This window comes from Venturia canescens, chromosome 6 (genome assembly GCF_019457755.1).
Source record: "Venturia canescens isolate UGA chromosome 6, ASM1945775v1, whole genome shotgun sequence".
NCBI classification, from domain to species: Eukaryota; Metazoa; Arthropoda; class Insecta; order Hymenoptera; family Ichneumonidae; genus Venturia; species Venturia canescens.
Genome location: NC_057426.1, coordinates 10531627 through 10551858, shown reverse-complemented (window position 1 = coordinate 10551858; position 20232 = coordinate 10531627). Strand labels below are relative to the sequence as shown.

The 20232-nt window shown below is 37.6% G+C and overlaps 3 protein-coding genes across 7 annotated transcripts; all 3 read left to right on the top strand.

Annotated features, from left to right (window-relative positions):
• The first annotated feature begins 1145 nt into the window (after nucleotides 1-1145).
• LOC122412141 (calcium/calmodulin-dependent protein kinase type IV-like) lies at nucleotides 1146-8026 on the top strand. Of its 4 annotated transcripts, XM_043421471.1 has the most exons (12): nucleotides 1146-1465; nucleotides 1615-1738; nucleotides 1838-2016; nucleotides 3025-3144; nucleotides 4439-4511; nucleotides 4804-4872; nucleotides 5551-5706; nucleotides 5792-5936; nucleotides 6677-6752; nucleotides 6869-6965; nucleotides 7181-7324; nucleotides 7509-8026. In XM_043421471.1, the coding sequence occupies exons 4-12, from the start codon at nucleotides 3062-3064 to the stop codon at nucleotides 7581-7583; spliced, it is 918 nt and encodes a 305-aa protein (XP_043277406.1). In that variant the 5' UTR covers nucleotides 1146-1465; nucleotides 1615-1738; nucleotides 1838-2016; nucleotides 3025-3061; the 3' UTR covers nucleotides 7584-8026. The 4 variants fall into 4 exon arrangements, with proteins under 4 accessions (XP_043277406.1, XP_043277405.1, XP_043277407.1 ...); XM_043421470.1 differs by having other exon boundaries at nucleotides 1146-1738; XM_043421472.1 differs by having other exon boundaries at nucleotides 1146-1777.
• Nucleotides 8027-8292: 266 nt separating this feature from the next.
• Nucleotides 8293-12102, top strand: MBD-like (methyl-CpG-binding domain protein 2). Of its 2 annotated transcripts, XM_043421474.1 has the most exons (5): nucleotides 8293-8544; nucleotides 8951-9092; nucleotides 10061-10114; nucleotides 10935-11180; nucleotides 11718-12102. In XM_043421474.1, exons 1-5 carry the CDS (start codon nucleotides 8408-8410, stop codon nucleotides 11820-11822), a joined length of 684 nt encoding a protein of 227 aa, XP_043277409.1. In that variant the 5' UTR covers nucleotides 8293-8407; the 3' UTR covers nucleotides 11823-12102. The 2 variants fall into 2 exon arrangements, with proteins under 2 accessions (XP_043277409.1, XP_043277410.1); XM_043421475.1 differs by lacking the exon at nucleotides 10061-10114 and having other exon boundaries at nucleotides 8295-8544.
• Nucleotides 12103-14700: 2598 nt separating this feature from the next.
• Nucleotides 14701-18675, top strand: LOC122412143 (uncharacterized). Its single transcript, XM_043421477.1, has 3 exons — nucleotides 14701-16091; nucleotides 16939-17058; nucleotides 17921-18675. The coding sequence occupies exons 1-3, from the start codon at nucleotides 16042-16044 to the stop codon at nucleotides 18228-18230; spliced, it is 480 nt and encodes a 159-aa protein (XP_043277412.1). The 5' UTR covers nucleotides 14701-16041; the 3' UTR covers nucleotides 18231-18675.
• Nucleotides 18676-20232: the final 1557 nt, after the last annotated feature.

Below are 20232 nucleotides of genomic sequence, written 5' to 3'. Positions count from 1 at the left end.
AGCGTTAAAGCGAGCATTATCGATTGTTGTTATTATCGTTAAGAGTGCACAATCGATAAGAAAATTCGTGTACGAAGTGCAAGAAGAACAGATTTCTTTCGAGTGCACGTTTCGCTCGCAGAAAAAGTCTCGTTCGTTTATCTTCTTTCGTGACGATAAAAATGCCACGAATTTTACATCACGCGCGGTTCTGCATCCAATATATCGTCAAACACGTCAATAGCGCTCATGTGCAATACATTTTCTCGGACTTTATGCGATGCACTTTTGCGGCGAGCTCGATCATGAAAAAAAAAAAAAAAAAAAAAAAAAAACAACAACAAATGCTGCACTCGAGAGTCTCTGGAAATTTGCAATCAACCTCAGAAAGTTTACGATCGAAAAATGTGTTTTCGATCATTTTTTAGTTACAGGCATAAAGTCTCGAAATAGACTCTCGCGTGATTCGGTTAGTAACTTTCAGAATTCAGGAAAAATCTTCAAAGACTTCGAATTCAGTTTCGTGTGATGAATCGAAATGGAACTCCATGAAACCTCAATCGAGGCAAATCCATTCTAAAGGAGAACCACCACGACATTTTGAGGGGGAAAAAACGTTTGAAATACGTTTTACTAAAGTAGGATTAAAATTCATATTCGGCTGTGGATTTTCCAGAAATGTTTTTCGTTGCGCACAAGCGACCTTTGCAATGACATTTGTCAACGACCTTTACAAACGTTCGAAGTCTTCTCTCTTCCATATTTCCATATTGATTCGACCCAAATGTTTGAAATATATTTTCCTCAAATGGGTCATCACCGGGAGAGTGACGTATAAGAATTTTCAGATAAACGAAAATAAAAATTTGTCAAAAAACGCGAGAAAAAATGTGAGCTTTTATCTCAAGACAATGAATCGCTGAGCGATTATTAATAGCTTTCCCGAGGTGTTGTGCACGCGATAAAACGATACGAGCATACATAAAATAAAGACAAACTGACAGACATTTATTTAGACCAGTTGGATCGAGTGGAACAGCAAGTTTTCCCTGCCAAACGTCCGATTCTCAGCTCTTGTGGGGTTCTCCATCCCCTCTCCGTAATATTTCAAACTCATATAAGAAATAGTGCCAATTTTCGACAACAAAAACGTCGGCCCAGAGCCCCGAAGTTGGCCACTTTTGAAACACTTGTTCCGCCTCGTTCGTTCAGTCGTTGACGCAGTTATCTTTCGCACTCGCATCACGTCGGTTGCCCAACCAGCTTTCATTTTTTCCTAACGACCAAAGATTATTCTTCTCTCCCAATATTCAAAATTGTCGTCCCTCCAGTCCCAGCAGTCTCCCGATATTGGTGTGCAAAACTTTGTGAAAAATTTCATTTGAATGCGCGACTTTTCTCTCCTCTCCGACCACTATCGCAATATGTGAACAATTTTTAATCCCCTCTCGTTGTACTCTCCTTATCGGAGGATCCACGGTTTAAGGTATCAATGCCAAACGAACGAATACCCTCGCCGTAGTTCGCTAGCAAGCCTTCTCCAGGGGCGTTACAAAGCATACGATATTCCAAACGGTTCCAATCCGATTGGAAATTCACTCAAATATACTCTCTCCCATGTATTTAAATATACAGATATAGAGCCTCGTAAGATTATTGCACACCGGCACGATCGTGATAATCCGTAGTCTTCGACATTCAACGAGATACTCGGGAGCAGTCAGTACGCGTCAGTCGTTTACGAACAAAACATCGCGAGGTAGCTAACCCGATACGCCAGTTAAATCCGGAGACAAAGGTGGATAGTGGAACGAGAGGGATCTCCAATTCTAATTGAATTTTTGCTATTTTTTAACAGGCTTTTTTACTCGCATTATGAAGCGTCCGTAAACAGTCGGTCGAGAAGAAACGAAAAAGTTGAACACGAGACATTTGATATTGGATTTTCCATCGGATTGTTGAGACTCCTGCTCAGTTTTATTTTCTGTGTTATGACAGCAGACGAGCTGGGATTGTTTCGGACGTAGTGAGCAACTGGTAATTACAGCCTTTTAATGAGTTTATATTTAAAAATCGACGTCGTTCGTTTGATTATTCAGAGATGGATATTTTAAAGTTTTACAATCCCCAACGGGGCTTCGATATTTTCGATCGACTCGATTGTGCTAAAGGATTTCTCGTCGTGCCTTAATTCGATTAAAGAAATTTTGTTCAGCGACACAATTCCGACGTGATTCGGAGTTCATAATCGTTTTACGATCCCTCCGCGCACTATTCCAAGATTCCCTCGCCAGAAACAGACTTGTAATAAAATCGTTGCAAATCACCGGTTTCGAAGTTTTCTCGCGGGCCACGGACGCTATCAAAGTTCAATGACTTTCAGCACGGTCGATGCCAACCGGCGGTATAAAATGACGAAATCGGAGTAAATCGAATTCCAAGATATTAAAATGCGATGGAAAACAATGAAAAACATTCGCTGGCGAACCGCTCGTTGAGGAAAACAGTAACTGAAAGTAATCGAGAATCGAGTACACTAAAAATTGCATCTGATTAAAAGAGACGGACGGATTCGATGGGAAAATAAAGCGGAAAACGCCCTCAGCAAATGAAAGTAAAGCGGGGAAAAAGTTTGAAAATTTCTCGAGCAAATTTTCCTAACGAAACGAACTCGAATTACGCCTCGTCGAAACCACTTCGTATGCAAATAAAAGGGAATAATATTCGTCGAGTAAAAATAATCGAAATACGAACGAAACCGGTAGACAGAAATTTCCGATTTTTCCGGTCCGATAATTTAATGATCTGCTTCTTCCTCTGCCTTTTTATATATTTCAGTCTCACTTTTACCGGATAAAATCGAGTTCGTATTTAAAGACTATCGAAAATATTGATTCCTCCGCGAAGGTCGATTCAAATTATCATTGACAAAGTGGATTCCGCGCGACGATGAAAACATCGCACGCGAGCTTCCATTTCTAATGAAATCTATTTCAATACGATGATTAATTGCCGCTCATGGCGGTCGATTTACGTCATTGACAGGTGAAAATTAGAGACACGATAATCGTGATAACGCGTGATGGAAAACGAGAACGACTGGCTGGTTCATGTGACGAAAGGTTCTTTTCATAACGAATACATTCTCGGCGATATAATCGGCAGGTGAGTTTTCACAATTAATGCTCGAAACTACATCGCTAAAATACACTTGGAAATAAAATCCGGTGATTCGAGAAAATTTTTGTCTGATCAACGTATTCGCAGAAAAGGAAATGATATTCGTCAGCTCAAACGAAAATTTGGGCGATTCACACGCGCTTGATTTGCTCTGGCTCAAATAAATATTGCATTCCAAGTTTAACCTCAAATTGTCGACCAAGATTTCTTGTGTGGATTTTCCGCCATTTTGAAAAAATGGTTAAATTCAGTTTTTTTACAATAACTCGGTTCTCCGTTGAGATACGATAATTTTAATGCAATACTTTTTTGTTGCTTTTTTCACGCTCTAGAATTTCAGTCCTGTAAATTTTTCATCTATCTTCCATGGTTATTGAGATAGCGATCGAAAAAGTCGAAAATTTTGGAAGTGAAATTTGTCTTTTGCTTATTTTCTTTTTTCCCGTAGTCGCAAAGTCATTCTTTCCGAAAAAAATGTTTAGAGACGGCGCCAACGACTTTAATATTTCTTTTCAATCTTAGTGCAAAATGATGATAAAAATTATTGATTTTCCGGTGTTGCAACAAACACAGTTAGCACTCAGGGTCGAGTCAACCCTGAAAATTTGAACTTGAAAAACAAAAATTAAGAGACTGCCCCAACGGATTTTCTAAAAATTTTCTTTGAAAAACTGAATTTAACCCTTTTTTCAAGATGCCGGAAAATACACATAGGAATTCTTGGACGACAATTTGAAGTCAAGTTTTTCTAGCCTTCCCCCCACGCCACATCCAAAATTTAGAGCCGTCTCAGCTAATTTGCATTTCTAACGTTTCTAACCCGTTTTTTCCGACGCATAATGACTGATCCAATACTCAAAATGACGTTCCGGTGGAGTGTTCGAATATTTGAACAAAATTTTGCTTCCAATGGAGTAAAGCCTTCCCAGGATTTTCTCAAACGAAGTATAATCAACCGAGCATTCTCCATTTCGTAACAATGTTATAAGCATTACATGTTACGTGGTAACAAAGGATGTAACATTTGGTCGAAATAGTACTTGCATGTCAAATTTCGAGGCAGTTGGTTGCACTCGGAGTTCGAGTGCATCGTGTTTTGTCGAATGGATGAAATAGAATTAGTTTCATGACTGCAGCGAGGCAAGGCGTGTACTCCGGCTTTTGCAGTCGTTACACCGGAAATGCATCCACGATCCGCGCCAGCTGCATTCTTCGCGCTTGTTCCATATAAACGCGAGTGCATATACGTACGTGTAATTTTTTTATTCTTTTCCCCCAGAGGCTTGACATCGACAGTGCACAGTTGTCTGCACAAGGGCAGGAAGAAGTACGCTTGCAAAATTATGCCAAAGGTAAAATCGTCAGTGTTGAGGCGACATCTTTTTATATTTCAATTCATTATTTCACTCTGGTAAAACTGTTTTGTTTTTCTCCTCATTTGCCCTCCAATTTTTCGGACAATCGAGAATTATTAACGATTACGGTTTTCCCGATGTGTGCAATTAATCCAAGTGTGAAAACGCGGCTTGCTCAGTTTTAATTGCCCATCGATGGCACAATCATCGTTTACTAGGCCAACTAATTCGGTTCATTAAATTCACGGCGAACGCTTTAATCAACTGGGAGCTTTGATTGCGTTTACAGACCAGGTTGAAGGAGGCTGATACCAGCAGGAAATTGCAAGCTCTTCTGAAATTACGTCACGATAACATAGTGAGTAAAAGCCAAAAGATCTTTTTTTTTTATTATTATATAAAACCAGTCGTTTTGGGACTAGAAAATCCATCAAATTATCCGGGTAAACGAGTTTGTAGAAATGAGCATGAAAATTTGTTAAAATTATTTTCGAATCGCGACTGCTGTATCCAAAATTGACGGTCTGTTTTGCACGAAAACACCGCGTTATAATCCTTCGCGTATAACCGTGTCATAGGAACGTACATATAGAATGAGGAGTGCTCAAACGGGTGACGTCGTGATCGTTAGTCCTTCAGCTCCGTAAGATCGTCACTCCATCGAACAAACATCCGCGGGCATATTGCGACGCGAATGCTCTTCTCAACCTCGATTGCGAGGTCACTTGAATCGTGTGCGAAAATTCGGTAACAGATTTTAAAAATTACGTAAACTCTTGTGGCTTCACGGTTATTTTGGATATTCCATTGAAATCACTTCTGTTCGCGGTGTCAATATTTGATTACAACTCAAATCCGGGCGAATGAACGTGATTGAAACTCAGTTTTTTAATCAAACGAATTCGGAGAGTTGCCTCGGTATTTTTTAGCTTTCAGGCAGATTTATGCGCCTACGATTCTTGCTTGTATTTTCTTGCAATCGCTGTTTTTTTAGATCCATTGGATATAGTTTGATCGAAGATGATTTTTATCACAGGTGTCTGTAAAAGAAGTTTACGAGGATGATTTACGAATATTCGTGATCGAGGACCTCGCCGCGGGTGGTGAACTCCTCGAGAGATTGGCATCGAGGGGCGGTTATTCGGAGCGGGATGCGGCGAACGCTGTGCGAGATGCTGCAGCAGCCCTCGAGGTTAACGGAAATACTGTTGATTGGCCTGACACGAAATCTGCGTTGATTCAACTGCGAATTCACTCGCCATTGTTCATACTTTCAGTACGTACACTCGATGGGACTCTGCCACGGGAATTTGAGACCAGAGAAACTCCTTTATGCGAATGAAAACGAAGATTCGAGGTTACTCTTGGCCGGAAGTGAGACGACAAACAGATCATTAAATTCCTACAAAATGTTATATTGCGGTGAGTCTTATGAACGGTTTAAGGTGGATCATGCCCTAAGGATCGTATTCCATGGGTGCCTAAATTGGATCGATTTTTTACTCCTCAATTAAAGATATAATCACTTCAAATTTATGTCAGAGTTATTAATTCGAAATCGTAAATACGTTTTTTCAACTTATCTTTTAGGGAATGAAATAACGAGCCATTAATTAATCGCGGGGATCCATCGCTAACTGAGCCCAAAATTTCACTCGTCCCTGGCCAAAATACTATGGTTTTTTATGTAAAAAATCGCATTAGAGAGGGCAAGGGGAAAATACGAAAGAAAATGCACCAAGAATATAAAGTATTAAACTTTGTGTAAATTTCGAGACTTTGTTAAGAAGATAGTTTCGTGCATGAACTACCTTAAATGTCAAAATCCAGTTGCAGCCACGATCTCGTTGGTTTGAAAAATCAAAAAGTGGGCATTTTTGGTCTTGAAACGTGCGTTTTACTGCACGCTTTTAACATCACGACAAAAATCTTTATCGAAATACAATGAAGAAATAAATTTTCGAGCCCGTAATCCTTAGTTGGGATGAAAAAAAAAGAAACTGAAACGGTCAAAGAGCTCTTTCAATGTTGACGAATCCAGGAAATAGTGTGATGCAGTAAAAGTTGACAAGTTTCAGCGTAAAAATGACGATTTTGAGCAAAATCTCTGTCAGGGTTAGACCTGTTCGTGGAGAATTGACGTTTCTTGATCTCATTCTCAGCACCCGAAGTGATATCGACCGGGGAAGCTGCTCCTTCATCAGATATTTGGAGTCTCGGGATCGTTCTTTACATAATGTAAGACAATTATTAAATAATCAAAAAACAAAAAAAAAATAACGAATTTCACCTAATTTCAATGGTTAATTAATAAAAAATAAAAAAAAAAAAAACTATTTTAACGTCCCTTGAAGGCTCTGCGGTTTCGAACCATTTCGAAAAGCCGCCGAAATGTTTCCGTCTCCGTACTGGGACGACAAAACCGAAGAATCAAAACGCCTCGTAACTCAGGTATTATCAGAGAAATAATAGATTTATAAGCTTTTACGACGTTTCATTCGCTAGAGGACCGGCGACCGATCGCGGGGCGCGCTTTGATGAAAAATTACTTTTACAACAGCTCAGTTTAATTGCCGGCAATTATTGTATTTTTATTCGACACGAATCCGTGGCATGTTTTGAAAGAAAAAACTTTAGGGGCTTCCAACGAATCTTCTAAATTTCAGCTAATGCGCCAATCCCCGAACGAGAGACCAACGGCGGCCGATTTACTCACTAATTCTTGGATCCGAGGTGAAAAAACTGCGAAACATTCCATGCACGAAGTCGCGCAACATCTTCGAGAATTCAATGCCCGAAGAAAATTTAAGGTGATTCGAAAATTTATTGGAAAAATACGATTTTCTGCAGATTTTTCTTTCTCTGCGATTTTTTTTTTTTATTATTTTCCAAGAAATGTTAAGCTTTTTGCTTCCGAAAAAAATCGATTTTCAATTCTTCTCATTAGTGATCCAAAACAGAGGAAAATTCTAAGAATTTTGATGCTTCTTGCAGGCTGCAACACACGCTGTGAGAGCCACCCATCGCGCAATTGCTATGACTCAGTGTCATGGAGCAGTAATCGGATGAATTATTTCAACACGACAATCAGACCGAAAATAGCTACAAATTCGTAATGAGAAATTTTCTATTGAAACGGGAGGCGAAAAATTTTTCATAGTTTGGGTTACGAGAAACAATGAAAATTCACAATCGCCCATTGAATTCGTTCTTTCGAACTTTTTGAAGAAAAAGAAGATGAAAATATTATTAATCAATTTTTGTTTTTATTTGAACAATTTTTTTCTTGCCTTCTTGAAATTATACAGTGCGAAATGTCAAATCGTGATAAGTACCGAAGTCTATTTGGAATGTAATTTTTTTCTGAACTTGCGACCGTGCCAAAAATCTTATCACGATTCACGATGGTTTCAAAAGTACGCGAAGGGAACGCATTTACTATTCATCTTATTGTAATTGTGATGAGTATAATTTATAATATTAATAAACCGACACACGTCGCTGTTTCATAATGGAAGGAAATAATTTTTTTAACCAGTGTTCGAATCCCCGCAATATTTTCCTGCTTTGATTATCAATGATTTCGAAAATTGAATTGGCAATAGAATTGAGAAAAAAAATTGATCGATAAAAGCGCAGCCTTTTTGTTTTACACAAGTTACAATAGAAAATAGTACGGTTTCTACCAGCTCGATAGTCGATAATCACGAAAGGCTTTAGCAGCTGCTGCCCTCCTGTCACACCGAAGGAACTTCGATGCTGAACGAAAAATAATATTTTTCCAACATGGCTGACAGCGTCCAAAGCATCGCAATCGCAGCGGTGTTGAAACAGTATTGTTGACATCATTAATCCCGTTTTTAATGCACTGACATATTCCATTGTCTGCGAAGATGAATATGTCAGTCGAGAAGAAAAAATATCCCTCGGCACTACCAACAAATTGGCCGACCAGAGATGATTCCGTAAGAAATAAACCACAAAATCAAGTTCCAGCAACACCGAAAGTTGACGTTTACAGTTATTACAGGTATTTTTTATAAGGATTCATTTTGTTGTTCGTCATTTTTATTTATCCGATCGTCGTGACACGATCTACAGTATTTTATAAAATCATAAATTGCTGCCACATTTCGTAGCGCATTTTATTTCCAATATAAATTTCTCGAATTGAACGATTGTTTTTCTAACCTCAAACTATTACGTCGATAATCCGCGGTCTCCATTTTTTTTAAAACAAATCCGTTGATGAACATAATTTTTTTTTAATAAACTTCTCCATTAGGATAGTAAGGCTAGAAATTATGAGCTTCTAGTTTCGTCCAAATTCATGAAAATTGGATGAATTTCAAGCTTTTACATATCACTAGAAGGACCACTTCTGAAACACGCAATTGATGATCTTAATTAATCATTTTGTTGAAAATTTGTTATAGCCGTGGTGTGAGAAATAATTTGTCTCTCCAGCCACCGATTCGACAGACAGCTTCAATTTTCAAACAACCTGTAACCATTTACAAAACTCAGGAAGGAAAAGTAAAAGACATAAAGCATGGAAACCAGGAAAAACCAAAACAGGTGAGTTTGCAAAGGTTTTGATTATTCGAGTGCTCACACGAATCAGTCTATTCCTTGTCACAACAAAAACCAATAAAAAATAGCAAACATACTACAAAAAAAAGTCCCCATTTTTTAACTCTTCACTGCATCTAAATGCAAATATTATTTTTTTTAAATTGCAAGTTTTAAAATCATTGATTTTCATATCACATCGGGCGTCTTTCTATATTCTTGTTGTGAATTCATTAAAAAAAAACTTGAAAACATCGAAGCTCTTTTCAACTATGATCAGACTTGATGTCTTTTTTTTCAAAAAAATTACAAATAACTTGAATTCTAAAACCTAATTAAACTGTCTAAAATTCTGTCATTTTTGACAGCAAATTTTTATACAGGATTCTGTAAATATGGAATAAAAATTGAGCGTTATCCAATAGTCTTTCACATTTATATAAATCTTTTTCATTGAGTTTATATTAATAAAAGTTTCCAAAGAGTTTCCATTAATAAAAAAAATATCATCTTAGAAGTCATGGCAGTTTGGTTGAAATAAATGGTTGTTTATTCTTTCTTGCAATATCTGCATCTAGAGAGAAAAGCACTGTTCGAGTGTGATAAAATGTATTGAAATTCAAGACTAAAGGAACGATTTTTTGTCATGAGTGAAAAGTTAAATCTATACTACTTGTTTGCAATATCCAATAGAATCCTAATGGTTTTACTCCTGTGTGGTTCCCATCCCTTAGTACATTTGGGATTTGGTGAAAATTCTAAGATATTCTAATTCTTATAACGTAGCTCGGAATTTATGGAAAAAAGTAGGGATTGTACAAAATTGAATATACAAAGAATATTCAAAAAATGTACAAATATTCTTTGCACTTGATGGAAAACGAGTAGTGGATTGGCAATAGTTTTTCTCTCTGTGGTTCTCCATTCTTATGCACTATCTGTATCACTATGAAAACCATCTTCGTCTACTCTAGGAGGGAGCTGAGAAAACAGATGGCAAGTATGGCTCTCAAGATAAACCTAAACAGGTAATTCCATTTGGCACGCTCAGGTCCACACTTCCTCCTCTTTCGTTATAATGTCTTAGTATTGAAAACTTTGAGGCATATTTCCTCGCATGATATCATTCCTTTCTAAAATAAAATTTATCAATTACTAATTTCGACTATTATTATGTACGTTCTCTCAACTAATTACTAATATTTGAGGGGACTCGTATGTGTCAACTTCATTTCTAAGTAATACTAATTTATACTTTCTGCCTATTGGTCAAATTTTTAGTTCAATTTTATACTTTACAATATGATAAGGATTATTCATAATTAATATTAATAAAATTACTAGGGAAGAAGATTTTCTCTATACCTTTGTTGGATAGTATTCCGATACTTCTGATATTTTGACGGAAAAAGAAATAGATTACAATCTTGATCTTTAACTGAATGACGAAGCTTGTTTCATGCTCCTAAAGGTCTGATATCTATTTTCATTCAATGTGGTAAAACTTGCAGTGCAAATCGTTTTGGTACTCTCCTTAAAATTTTGGCAGTCGATTCAAAAACTTTTCTCATCACAAAAGTTTAACAGAAAAATAGAGTAATATAACAATTTATTTCTAGAAAGAAAATATCCAATTTTATGATTTTTCAAACTTCTGCACAGTAAGAAGAGACTGAAAACATTTGCAAACGCAATCTCGAAAAATAATTATTTTGGACTAGAAAAATGTTTACACGATTTATTCAAAACTTAGTTTCCATCTTTAGCGATGAGGTCAAAGAAACTATTGGTTAAATTGATCCATCCAAAAAATTCTTTGTGACCGATAACAAAATCATTGTTTTCTAGTTGTTCTGGGAGAAACGTTTGGAGGGTATGAGAGCTTGTGATCCTGACGGTTATGAGTTCGAAGCAATGGATCTCCCAAAAACATTGAAACCTGTTGGCCCTTACATCACCGAAGAGACTCTTTTACAAAGTGTTGCTACAGCTTTACACCTATCCTCGCAGCCTGTCACCGGACAAACACAATCGAAATCTAATCTTGAGAAAAATCCTGGTGTATTTCTCAATCCGGATCAACCTCTCATTCAGGTAATTCAGTAAAAGGTTTCCTAGCAATTTTCAATTAACCCAGCAGTCATGAACTCTTGCAGTTCATTGAGTCCTCGAGAAAATACAAAAGCGCATGAAAAATGTGTATGAAGTCATTCAGATGTTCGATTATAATACTCATTAACAACGAATTTGATATTTTTTTCTATCAATTTTAGAATGTACAGAAAATAGAACATGACTTTTCCCTAAAATTCGAATCCTTATATTGACCTTCTGCTCCTATGGCTTCATAATTTTTTACATTCTTCTAAGATATAACAACTAAAATTATTAAAATATCTTGAAAGTTGTACGCTTTTATTCAAGAGCCAACAGTCAATTTTTGTACGTCACTGAGGCAAGTTAACCACGTTGATTTGATAGCAGCAGAAATTTTGACGGATTCCCGTATGCTGTCATGAGCATTAGCCTGAAAATTTCCAATGAACCAATGAATTCATTTTTATTCTGAAATATTATTAAAACTAAAATGTTTACCTGCCTACGGTTCATAATTTTTCCCTTGTTTCACAGGCTGTTTCAATAATGGACGAAGACATCAAAAAGCAAGAAGATCGAGTGGCAGTAGCAAGAAAAAAGCTTGAAGATGCGTTACGAGCAATATCTGCAACGCTGTAAAAAAAAAACTTTTAACCTTATAACTGAAAAGTGTTTAATTTTAGTGAGAATAATTTGCAAAGTACGCGTGAAAAGAAAAAAAATCATCGGGATCGACTTTCCCCGTTCGTTGCACGAATGCACCGAAATCATTGTCGATTTTAGTTGCATCTTTCGACTTTTGTTTTCTTCTGTACACACGTTAGTCATAAGAGTTCCTTCCGCTATAAACGTAAATATAAATATCGATAGGTTATTTAAGTAACTTTTTTTTAAATAAATTTTTCCAAAACTCGGTAAACCTGAAGAGTATTTTCTTGAGAAAAAAGTGTCAAAGGGAAGTAGTCATGAAATAATTTCCTCAAAGAGTCTCTTATTGGTGTAAAAGTGGTGAAAAAACCTCAACGTTTTTTTTTTCATTCGGAGCCATAAATTATGGACGGGAAGTAGAAAATTACGGAACGATATTTTTCAAAATATCCCAAAGGTTCCGTGAAAAAGTTCCAAAGGTTCAATTCTGAAAAAGAAAACCATAGCCAAGAAATTGAATTCTCCAATTTTCCATACTGTCCCACGACTCTCTTTTTCGGGTGCAAAATTTTGGCAGTGTAGGAGGAGATTCCTAAGAAATTCTCAGACTCGTAAATCGATTCGGGGATACCTCAGCGTGAAATATGGCAATTATTTTCTTGGTTCGACGCAGTGGTGCATTCATAGTGTCTCGTTTGTTGGCATTGACACAAGCAGCTGCCTCCTCCAACCGATCCCAATTGTACGTAACGTATTCAGCTGAATCTCATGCTCAAAAATTCAGGGTCAAGTAAAAAGGAAAAAGAATCAGTAAAAAGTATTCCGACAGAAGAAAGTAAGCAACGTAGAGGAAATAAGAAAACTATGAAAACGTTAAACCGGAAACGAACCGCGCTAAAGTGAATCGAATGACAGAGCTCCAGTGATTCTTCATTTTCGGAGTTTTAACCTGAGGAAAAAAAATAAAATATCAACATTTCTGATCATCAGTCGAATCAGTTTCGAGATCTCCATTTTAAAAATCAATCGAAACATTGTAGAACGATAAATTTCAAAAAACAGTCACAAACATTTAAAAAATTCAAGAGCAAATTTTACTTAATTTTCGATAATGCATATGGCTTTGGTTCGAAATTCTGATTCTAATTGATGATTGAAAACACGATATTTTTCTATGATAGCCATTTTGTATAAATATATAAAGAAGTGAACTGCTCAATTTCGTTTGACGACACAATCTTTCAAAATTTTCTACGGAATTTTTGAATGGCACGGCAATTACTGATCAGTATCAGAAAGTTTGTTATTCAAAACGAAAAATTTCATTCAATTTCATAGAAACAAAAGTACGTTAAAAAAAATTGAAATGCTCGAAAAACGTCATATAAAAGACGTCGAGTATAAAAGAGTGCCGCAGAGCTCCTTTTCTTGGCGTCGAGCCGCTTGCGTGTCTTTTGATAAAGAAAATTTCACATTGTCCGTTCGTTTTCATAGTTCTCATGGTACTTCGCCACATTTAACGGGTTGAAGAGCGAAAAAACAGTTCGCAGAAATGAATACGCAATGAAATTTTAAAAGAATATTTTTCTTTTTAAGGGACGAAAATTTCATATCGTTTCAATTGTGGAGCAATGGCAACCGCATGAAAAGAAAAAATGACGGGAAGCAGATCCGGAGTTTCTTTATTATAATATCGAGTCGAAACGTTACAATGGAAAATGGGTCAAACGGAAATGAAGTTGCACGACCACGGATGACAGATGACCCTGAAGCATCAGACACAACTCGATGACGAATGATAACTTTCGAAGAAGCTTCCCCGTAAACTTATTACGAAACGTGGACTGAGAAATATGTCGTTGCAACGAATAAGAAGAAAATCAAGAGCTTTTTCTTGATCTGCTGAAATCTGGCAACGAACGAAAGGACTTCCGGTGTCGGGGTCTTGTATGAAAAGTAACTTACACGCTTCATTCAGAATCAACAGATTTCATTCCCTTTCTCATGGAAAGTAGAGCTGAGAATCTTGAACATTATTAAAATGACAAAAATCAATAGGATTCAAACGTTCTTTGGATTTTGAAACACTCATTGTGAGCTGTTTTCGAAGATTAACATTGATCATCGATCGATCTTTCTAAGAATATTATCAGTTTTATTTCTCTGAACGGTTTGTAGATCTTTTGAAATCAGAAAATGCGTAAAAATTTGAAGGGAAATATTGCAATTAATCGGGGTATTTTTCTGGCGCCCTTCCTTTGTCGAAGTTTTGGGAAATCGAATGAACAAAGGAGCATTTTGATAACATAATGAAAAGTTGGATTTCTTCATAAAAATCTAAATAAGGAAGTTGCCTGAAAATGAAAGTCCCATGAAAGTGTACTTTGATACGAGCACTTTCAGAATGATTTAAACGTGAAATACGACTAAAGTTGAGTGCAGTTTCATAAATGTCGTGTTTACGATCGCGAGCTACAATTTCATGCGTTAGAAATGTGTTTTCAACAATAGAACCATTTTGTAATTTAATTTTTATCCTGAAAAAAGTTATTTTTACTTCATCAGTAAGTGAATTCGCCTCAAGCAGTAGTTAGAAACCAAGAATTATTTTTCACTTCTCTCATGGAAAATGACGAAAGACTTCACAGAAAATTGCGGAATTCCTTCGCACTTTCATTAATTCAAAATATTGGAAAGATTGCAACACTATTTTGAGGACAAATCCGTATCGACAGTTCAAAAATAATTCTACAGATTCTTCACCTACTTCGAGGCTTGGTGTTTTCTATAAAAACAGAAAAAAAATCAATGATTCAATTTGAAATGAATGTGTCTGGGAAACATATTTTCAAAAAATTTTGGGAAAGTTTATTACGAATCTGAAAGCAAAATTGAAGAGACAAAAGTTTTGACAAAAATTTCAGGTCATTTTTTTCCTCGTTTCTAGTGCACGATATTTCTTCAGTTGAATAAAGTTTTTTTCGCATTTACGTATTTTCTAGGAAGCATTCAGGGGTCCAAAACGCAGTCTTCGTTGAAGAAGTTGAAGAATTGGGAAGAAAAGAGTGAGCGTCCAAACGTGAAGGTGAAGTCAAACTGCATCGCAAAAACGTCACTCCATAAGAGATTATCGAAGGAGAGTCGTGGAGACAGTGAAAACGGAATGTTTGATCAGAGGCGCCGATCACCTGGCAAGATTTACAGAAAAAAAAGCATGAGAACGCTCGCGCACACGACAAGTGTCTTGGTGGTTGAGCAGCTGTTCTCCATGGGTGAAGCTGAAGAAAAAAAAGAGAGAAACATAAAAACGAGGAGAGCAGGAGTGAGAGAAAAAGAGACAAGGTGCACGCGCCATCGACGAAATCGCGGAGTCCTCTCCGTTGGGACCTTTTACGAGGGGACTTCGGAGATGGTTTGATTTTCGTGTTCGTCGAGATGCCAAAATTCTCGTTCTCTCACTGTCTCTTTTTTCTTGTTTTTTTTTTCGTTCTTCCCTGCTCTTCGAATAATAACTATGATAAAACGAAAACAACCCCCGAGCATTCCCATCGGAACGTCCCACCATTTTATAGATATAAACCAAACTTTTTTACTCGCTTTATAATTGGCGAAACATCTTTCCACACACGTAGATTTTTCTCCTGATTTCGCAAAGAATTTCAGTAAAAATCAGTAAATCGATTGAATCGAGGAGGCAGTTACGTTCATTCTGTAATACACACGAACCTGCTCTCGTTTACGACGTTTTAATCAAGTTCTCTCTGAATATCCAATCGAAAATATTACTCAGAAATAAAAAAAAATGGGAATAATATAGTGGATTCAGAAAAGCATAAAAATGAGCTGGTCGAAAGGACTTTTCAAACTCGATGAAAAACCAGCATTTTTGCTTCAAACTAAAGTGCCAAAAAATATCGTTATTGATTGAATTCGCTTTAAAAATTCCTTCAAAATACAGTTAAAAGAGCGTGCAACGTCGACACTCTGATTGAGCACAATTCAGTAAAATTTAACTTTCGAAATTAGTGGGTTTGGAAAAACTGTTTTCGCTTCTGCATTAAAGTTGCAAATCTCCTCGAATTTTCGTCTTCTGCATAATGTTTTTTCTTCGCTTTTCATACAGTCGATTCAAGAGTATTTTTGGAAGCAGATTTTTGAGTCCGGAACGAATTTCGCAAGAGAAATTGAAATAAAGCAGAAGAAAGCCAAGATGTCTCGATCGGTGGAGGTTTCCTCATGCTGCACAAAAGAATTCTCCAGGTATACGCACTCATACATCCATATAGAGAAAAAATATGTGTAGTTTATGTATATACATAAAAGTTGGTCGGTTTCAGGTAAGCGTAAGCCAGGTACGCCAGGTGGCAACCTCTTTTTTCTTCTCTTTCAACTCAGTCGATCTCTCTCTTTCTCTCTCTCTCATTCTTCCCTTCCATTTCATGTTAGTTACACCGTACGAGGTTCTAGCGGAGAGGTCTGATCGACCCACAGCTGTTTCCTCGATCATAAAGGGCTGCTCTCCCTCATTTTCAACCCGCGAGCAGAACGAGAGACCGAAAGGTGCTCGTACTCCATCCGTATTACTATAAACATCGACTCTGCACAAACGAAAGGGCTCAAGTCACAGAATTTCGTGGTCGAAACCATTGGAGGATGTTTCCTTCGATGGTCTTCTATTTTACGGGCTAAAATACAAATAATAGACGACGATGAGTGTTGATAACTGGGAAACTATTGAGTACTAGACAAAAAAAGTCAAATACTTTCAATTTCATTATTTTTAGCATATTTTTTTTTCAATCTCATTCTTGGGGGTCGAACCCGACATTGTTTACTCTTTCTGCATGGAAGCATAGGCCATTCTAGACTCCATCGAATGTCCTTGATTTTTTCTGCATTTAAACGTGACACGACGGACTCGTGAAAACGATCGTTGCTTCAGAGCTACTGCGAACATTTTTCTACCTTTTTTTTCAACGAAAATGAGAGGGAAAATTTCGCAAAAACCTTGGACTTTATTGAACTCCATAAATTGACATTTCGATTTTCTCATGGGTTCGTAGACTTTTTCACATGTAACGAACGAATTTTGATTGTTTGTTCACAGTGTTGAAAATCCTCTTCGTCGATTCGAGCCGAAGAGGTCCGTACATATGTGCGTGGAACGAGCCCGGAGAACCCTCAACAGCAGAACGCGTTCTTCACAATTCTTCAGTTTTTGTTTGGGGTGAACATGTGCTACTTTGAAATCGTTATAATTTACCGAACGCACGCGATCCGGTACAGTTGTATCGGAGCTGTCGTAAAAAAATACGATTTTTTAATAGCAAGAAACGAATAATTTCGTGTGGAAAACTTTCAACGACGCAGAGGGGTCGAAAATACTGCGATCAATGACTCAGGAAGCAACGATGGTGATTAAATGCTACGATTTAAGCGGGGGATTCCGAAAATACTAATTCCTAATTTTATTCTCATTTCATATGAATTTCACTTCGAATTCGAGGGAAATTTTCCTTCGGATAGTAATTATGTAGGTTTTTTTTCTCAGTATGAAAGGGGTCCGTATTTTGGAAGCGTGGAGGGTGCATTAGGGATTTTCTGTGAACCCTGACCTGCCTAATCTTTTACCCCCCTAGTTCCCTATGAGAACCACTGCGAAGATTTTTTATAAAACTTTTTTCCTAGGGGAGTCGAAACCTATGAAAATGTTTATTTATCAGGACTTTTAATCAAAATGTATCGAGGATCGTTGAATCAAGTCTACAAAATTACGGAATTATCGAAAATGGAATCCTTAAAAAATGGTCATCTTTCGATATTTTAATATTGGATCATCTGTGGAGCAGTTAAAAATGGTTTGCACGAAAGCAGTAATTATATTTTCTTTTTTCAAACAATTCCAATCCTGCCGGTGAAATTGGTAAACAATATTTTGACATTTAGTAGTCATTATCGATGCTCGAAATCGCTAAGGCAAAACGCAGATGAAAAATCAAGCAAAAAACGTTTTTACTATTTCCTAGAAAGGCAGCTCTGAGCTTGTAATAATTTTTCAATGATCTTAATATTTGTTTCGATGCGTGCAGGATCACGAGGGTGGATCGACGCTTCGGCCAGCATGAATTTTGGCCCCGGTGGTCTGAGAGTCTACCATATGTTGAGAAGGGAAAAACAAGGCCAAAAATCGTGAAGAATCGTGGCTCGAGAAAATCGATTTTTCACAGAGTTTTTCCAGAGGTTCCTACGCGTGTTCAGATGATGCACGTTCGTTTGGATGCGTGGAATATCGATCCTTGGGAACCCGGTGGTGGTGATGATGATGACGGTGATGACGAGGACACAGCTGGACTTGTGCCAGCGCCTCCCTCTCGCTGCAGACACCCATCTGCCACGTAATCGACGTCGATCGCGGCCTTCGTAATCGCAGTCACACCGAACACTTTCTCTCCCTCCGTATACTTACAGCTTTCGACTCTTACCAACGAATTATCTCATCAGCACGTATTTCTCTCTGCTTTCATCCGATCTACAAACTCTTACCCTCCGACCAATTAATTATCTACGAAGCGAAGTCTCCACTTTCCAAGTTTTCGACTAACGTTTCCGGAAACACGAAATTCTATTCATTTTTAGGACTGCTAATCGCTGAACTTTGTTTACGAGACTCTTGTCGACGCATTCTTGAGAAACGAGTAGCAAACTCATTTGGCAGCGTGGAAAAAAAGCCTGATAATTCGTCGAGGAATATCGTTGGTCGAATGAGATTTGGATGACTCGAACGAGTGATTGCTCTCTGAAAATCGTGATTTAGCGAGTCCAAAATAAAGTATTTGCGATTGGACGTATTGAGTTTGAATATTTTCGTCGACATTTCAAAGTATAAAAGTCTTTCGGTCTTCATGAATTTTTCATAAACATCGTTCGCTCTGAGGAAAGCTGAGTAATCAAAAGATTATTGTTCGAATGAATTCTCGAAGGAAGAAACGTCCTCGGAATTAAGGAAGTTCACGCGAATCCAATGGAAATCGAAAAGTCCAACTTTAAGACTTGACATTTCAATACATGCTATAGAATTATACACCGTGCATCTATTCCCGGAATTATTGTAGGATCTACCGTCGAGTTATCGAGAAAACGATTAACGAAAATCACATTTTTAACAGGCTCTTGGCGATTTGAATTTAACAAAATAGGATCCTCCCAACTTAAAATTACCAAAATCGAGCATAAGAAAATGGCTGTTGTCACATTTTGCTTGACGATTTTACTCCGAAAGTATTTAAGCCGCTGCAATTGCATTAAAAATGAGTCAATCTCAACAAATAAGTTTCACATGATTTTAATAATTACGGGAATAAATTTGAATCGTTTCTTTCATCAGCAAAAGAGCGAAAAAGTTCAGTTGCCTTTTTGAATCGCGAGTAACGCGTGATCTTCCTTAAAAAGTAAATTTCCTGCTCATTGAAGCAATATTCGGGACGAACGTTCTCATTCGTTTTTCCTGATACTCGAGCTGATGTGAAAGGACACCAACCGGTGGGGAAAGAGGGAAAGGGCCTTCTCGAGTTCGCACAGATACGAGACGCACTTCTCTGGTCCTCCGACGTCTCGTCTCTGACAGCGGTTTCCGTTCGCTTCTCTCTTCCCCGCCTGTGTGTGTTACCTGGGCCAGCGTTGCTTCCGGTCTTCTGCATTGTTCGATCCATTCGTCTGTGTCAAGGAGAACTCGTGATCTCACGTGCGAGAGAAAGATCGAGAGCGTTACGTGTCACCTATATATTCCGAGGATTCGAACGAACGTTTGTATTTACGAAATCCTAATAATATATTGAGCCACTGAACAGCGAAGGGAAGTCGGAGGAGAGCTCGATTCGGAGGAAGATCTTTGGACGATTTGAGCTCCCGTTCAGAAGCAATTGCTTTTCGTTTTTTCTCCGCTGATTCTGCTTTCGTAAATCCTCGATTTTTCATTTTCAATGCTCATCTTTCGTTCGAGGCTGACGCGAAGGTCGTGGGGAAAGAAAACGTTGCACATTTTTGATTTTCCTGCAGAAGCACATTTTCAAAATTCGTTTATTAGCTCAAGCATTTTTGTTACATTCTCTGATTTCGAAGAAGAAGAAAAAACATAAAAACAATGCGGGAATCGCAAGAAAAGTGGAGCTCATAACTGGGACGTTCGTTACGACATTTTCGGGAGCTCGTCCACAGTCGTGATTCCATTTGTGACTTATCTTATAAAAGAGTAACGCCAGACGAGAGGAGAGATCAAAGTGAAAGAGAGAAAAATCGGGAGAATTGTGTCTCGAGGTCTCGAAATAACGCGTCTGGAAACTCTCGATTTTTATGAATATCTACATACCTATGTGGAGTGTATGCGTGGTACATTTTGCTCTCT

What these genes read in the sequence shown, in the direction of transcription:
- LOC122412143 (XM_043421477.1), top strand. Translation starts at nt 16,042, where the DNA reads ATGTCTCGATCGGTGGAGGTTTCCTCATGCTGCACAAAAGAATTCTCC. An exon ending in TGCACAAAAGAATTCTCCAG is followed by an intron (nt 16,092 to 16,938) that starts GTATACGCACTC and finishes GTTTGTTCACAG; the next exon opens with TGTTGAAAATCCTCTTCGTC. An exon ending in TTCTTCAGTTTTTGTTTGGG is followed by an intron (nt 17,059 to 17,920) that starts GTGAACATGTGC and finishes CGATGCGTGCAG; the next exon opens with GATCACGAGGGTGGATCGAC.
- LOC122412141 (XM_043421471.1), top strand. Translation starts at nt 3,062, where the DNA reads ATGGAAAACGAGAACGACTGGCTGGTTCATGTGACGAAAGGTTCTTTT. An exon ending in CTCGGCGATATAATCGGCAG is followed by an intron (nt 3,145 to 4,438) that starts GTGAGTTTTCAC and finishes CTTTTCCCCCAG; the next exon opens with AGGCTTGACATCGACAGTGC. An exon ending in CTACAAAATGTTATATTGCG is followed by an intron (nt 5,937 to 6,676) that starts GTGAGTCTTATG and finishes TCTCATTCTCAG; the next exon opens with CACCCGAAGTGATATCGACC.
- MBD-like (XM_043421474.1), top strand. Translation starts at nt 8,408, where the DNA reads ATGAATATGTCAGTCGAGAAGAAAAAATATCCCTCGGCACTACCAACA. An exon ending in GACGTTTACAGTTATTACAG is followed by an intron (nt 8,545 to 8,950) that starts GTATTTTTTATA and finishes AATTTGTTATAG; the next exon opens with CCGTGGTGTGAGAAATAATT. An exon ending in CGGATCAACCTCTCATTCAG is followed by an intron (nt 11,181 to 11,717) that starts GTAATTCAGTAA and finishes CTTGTTTCACAG; the next exon opens with GCTGTTTCAATAATGGACGA.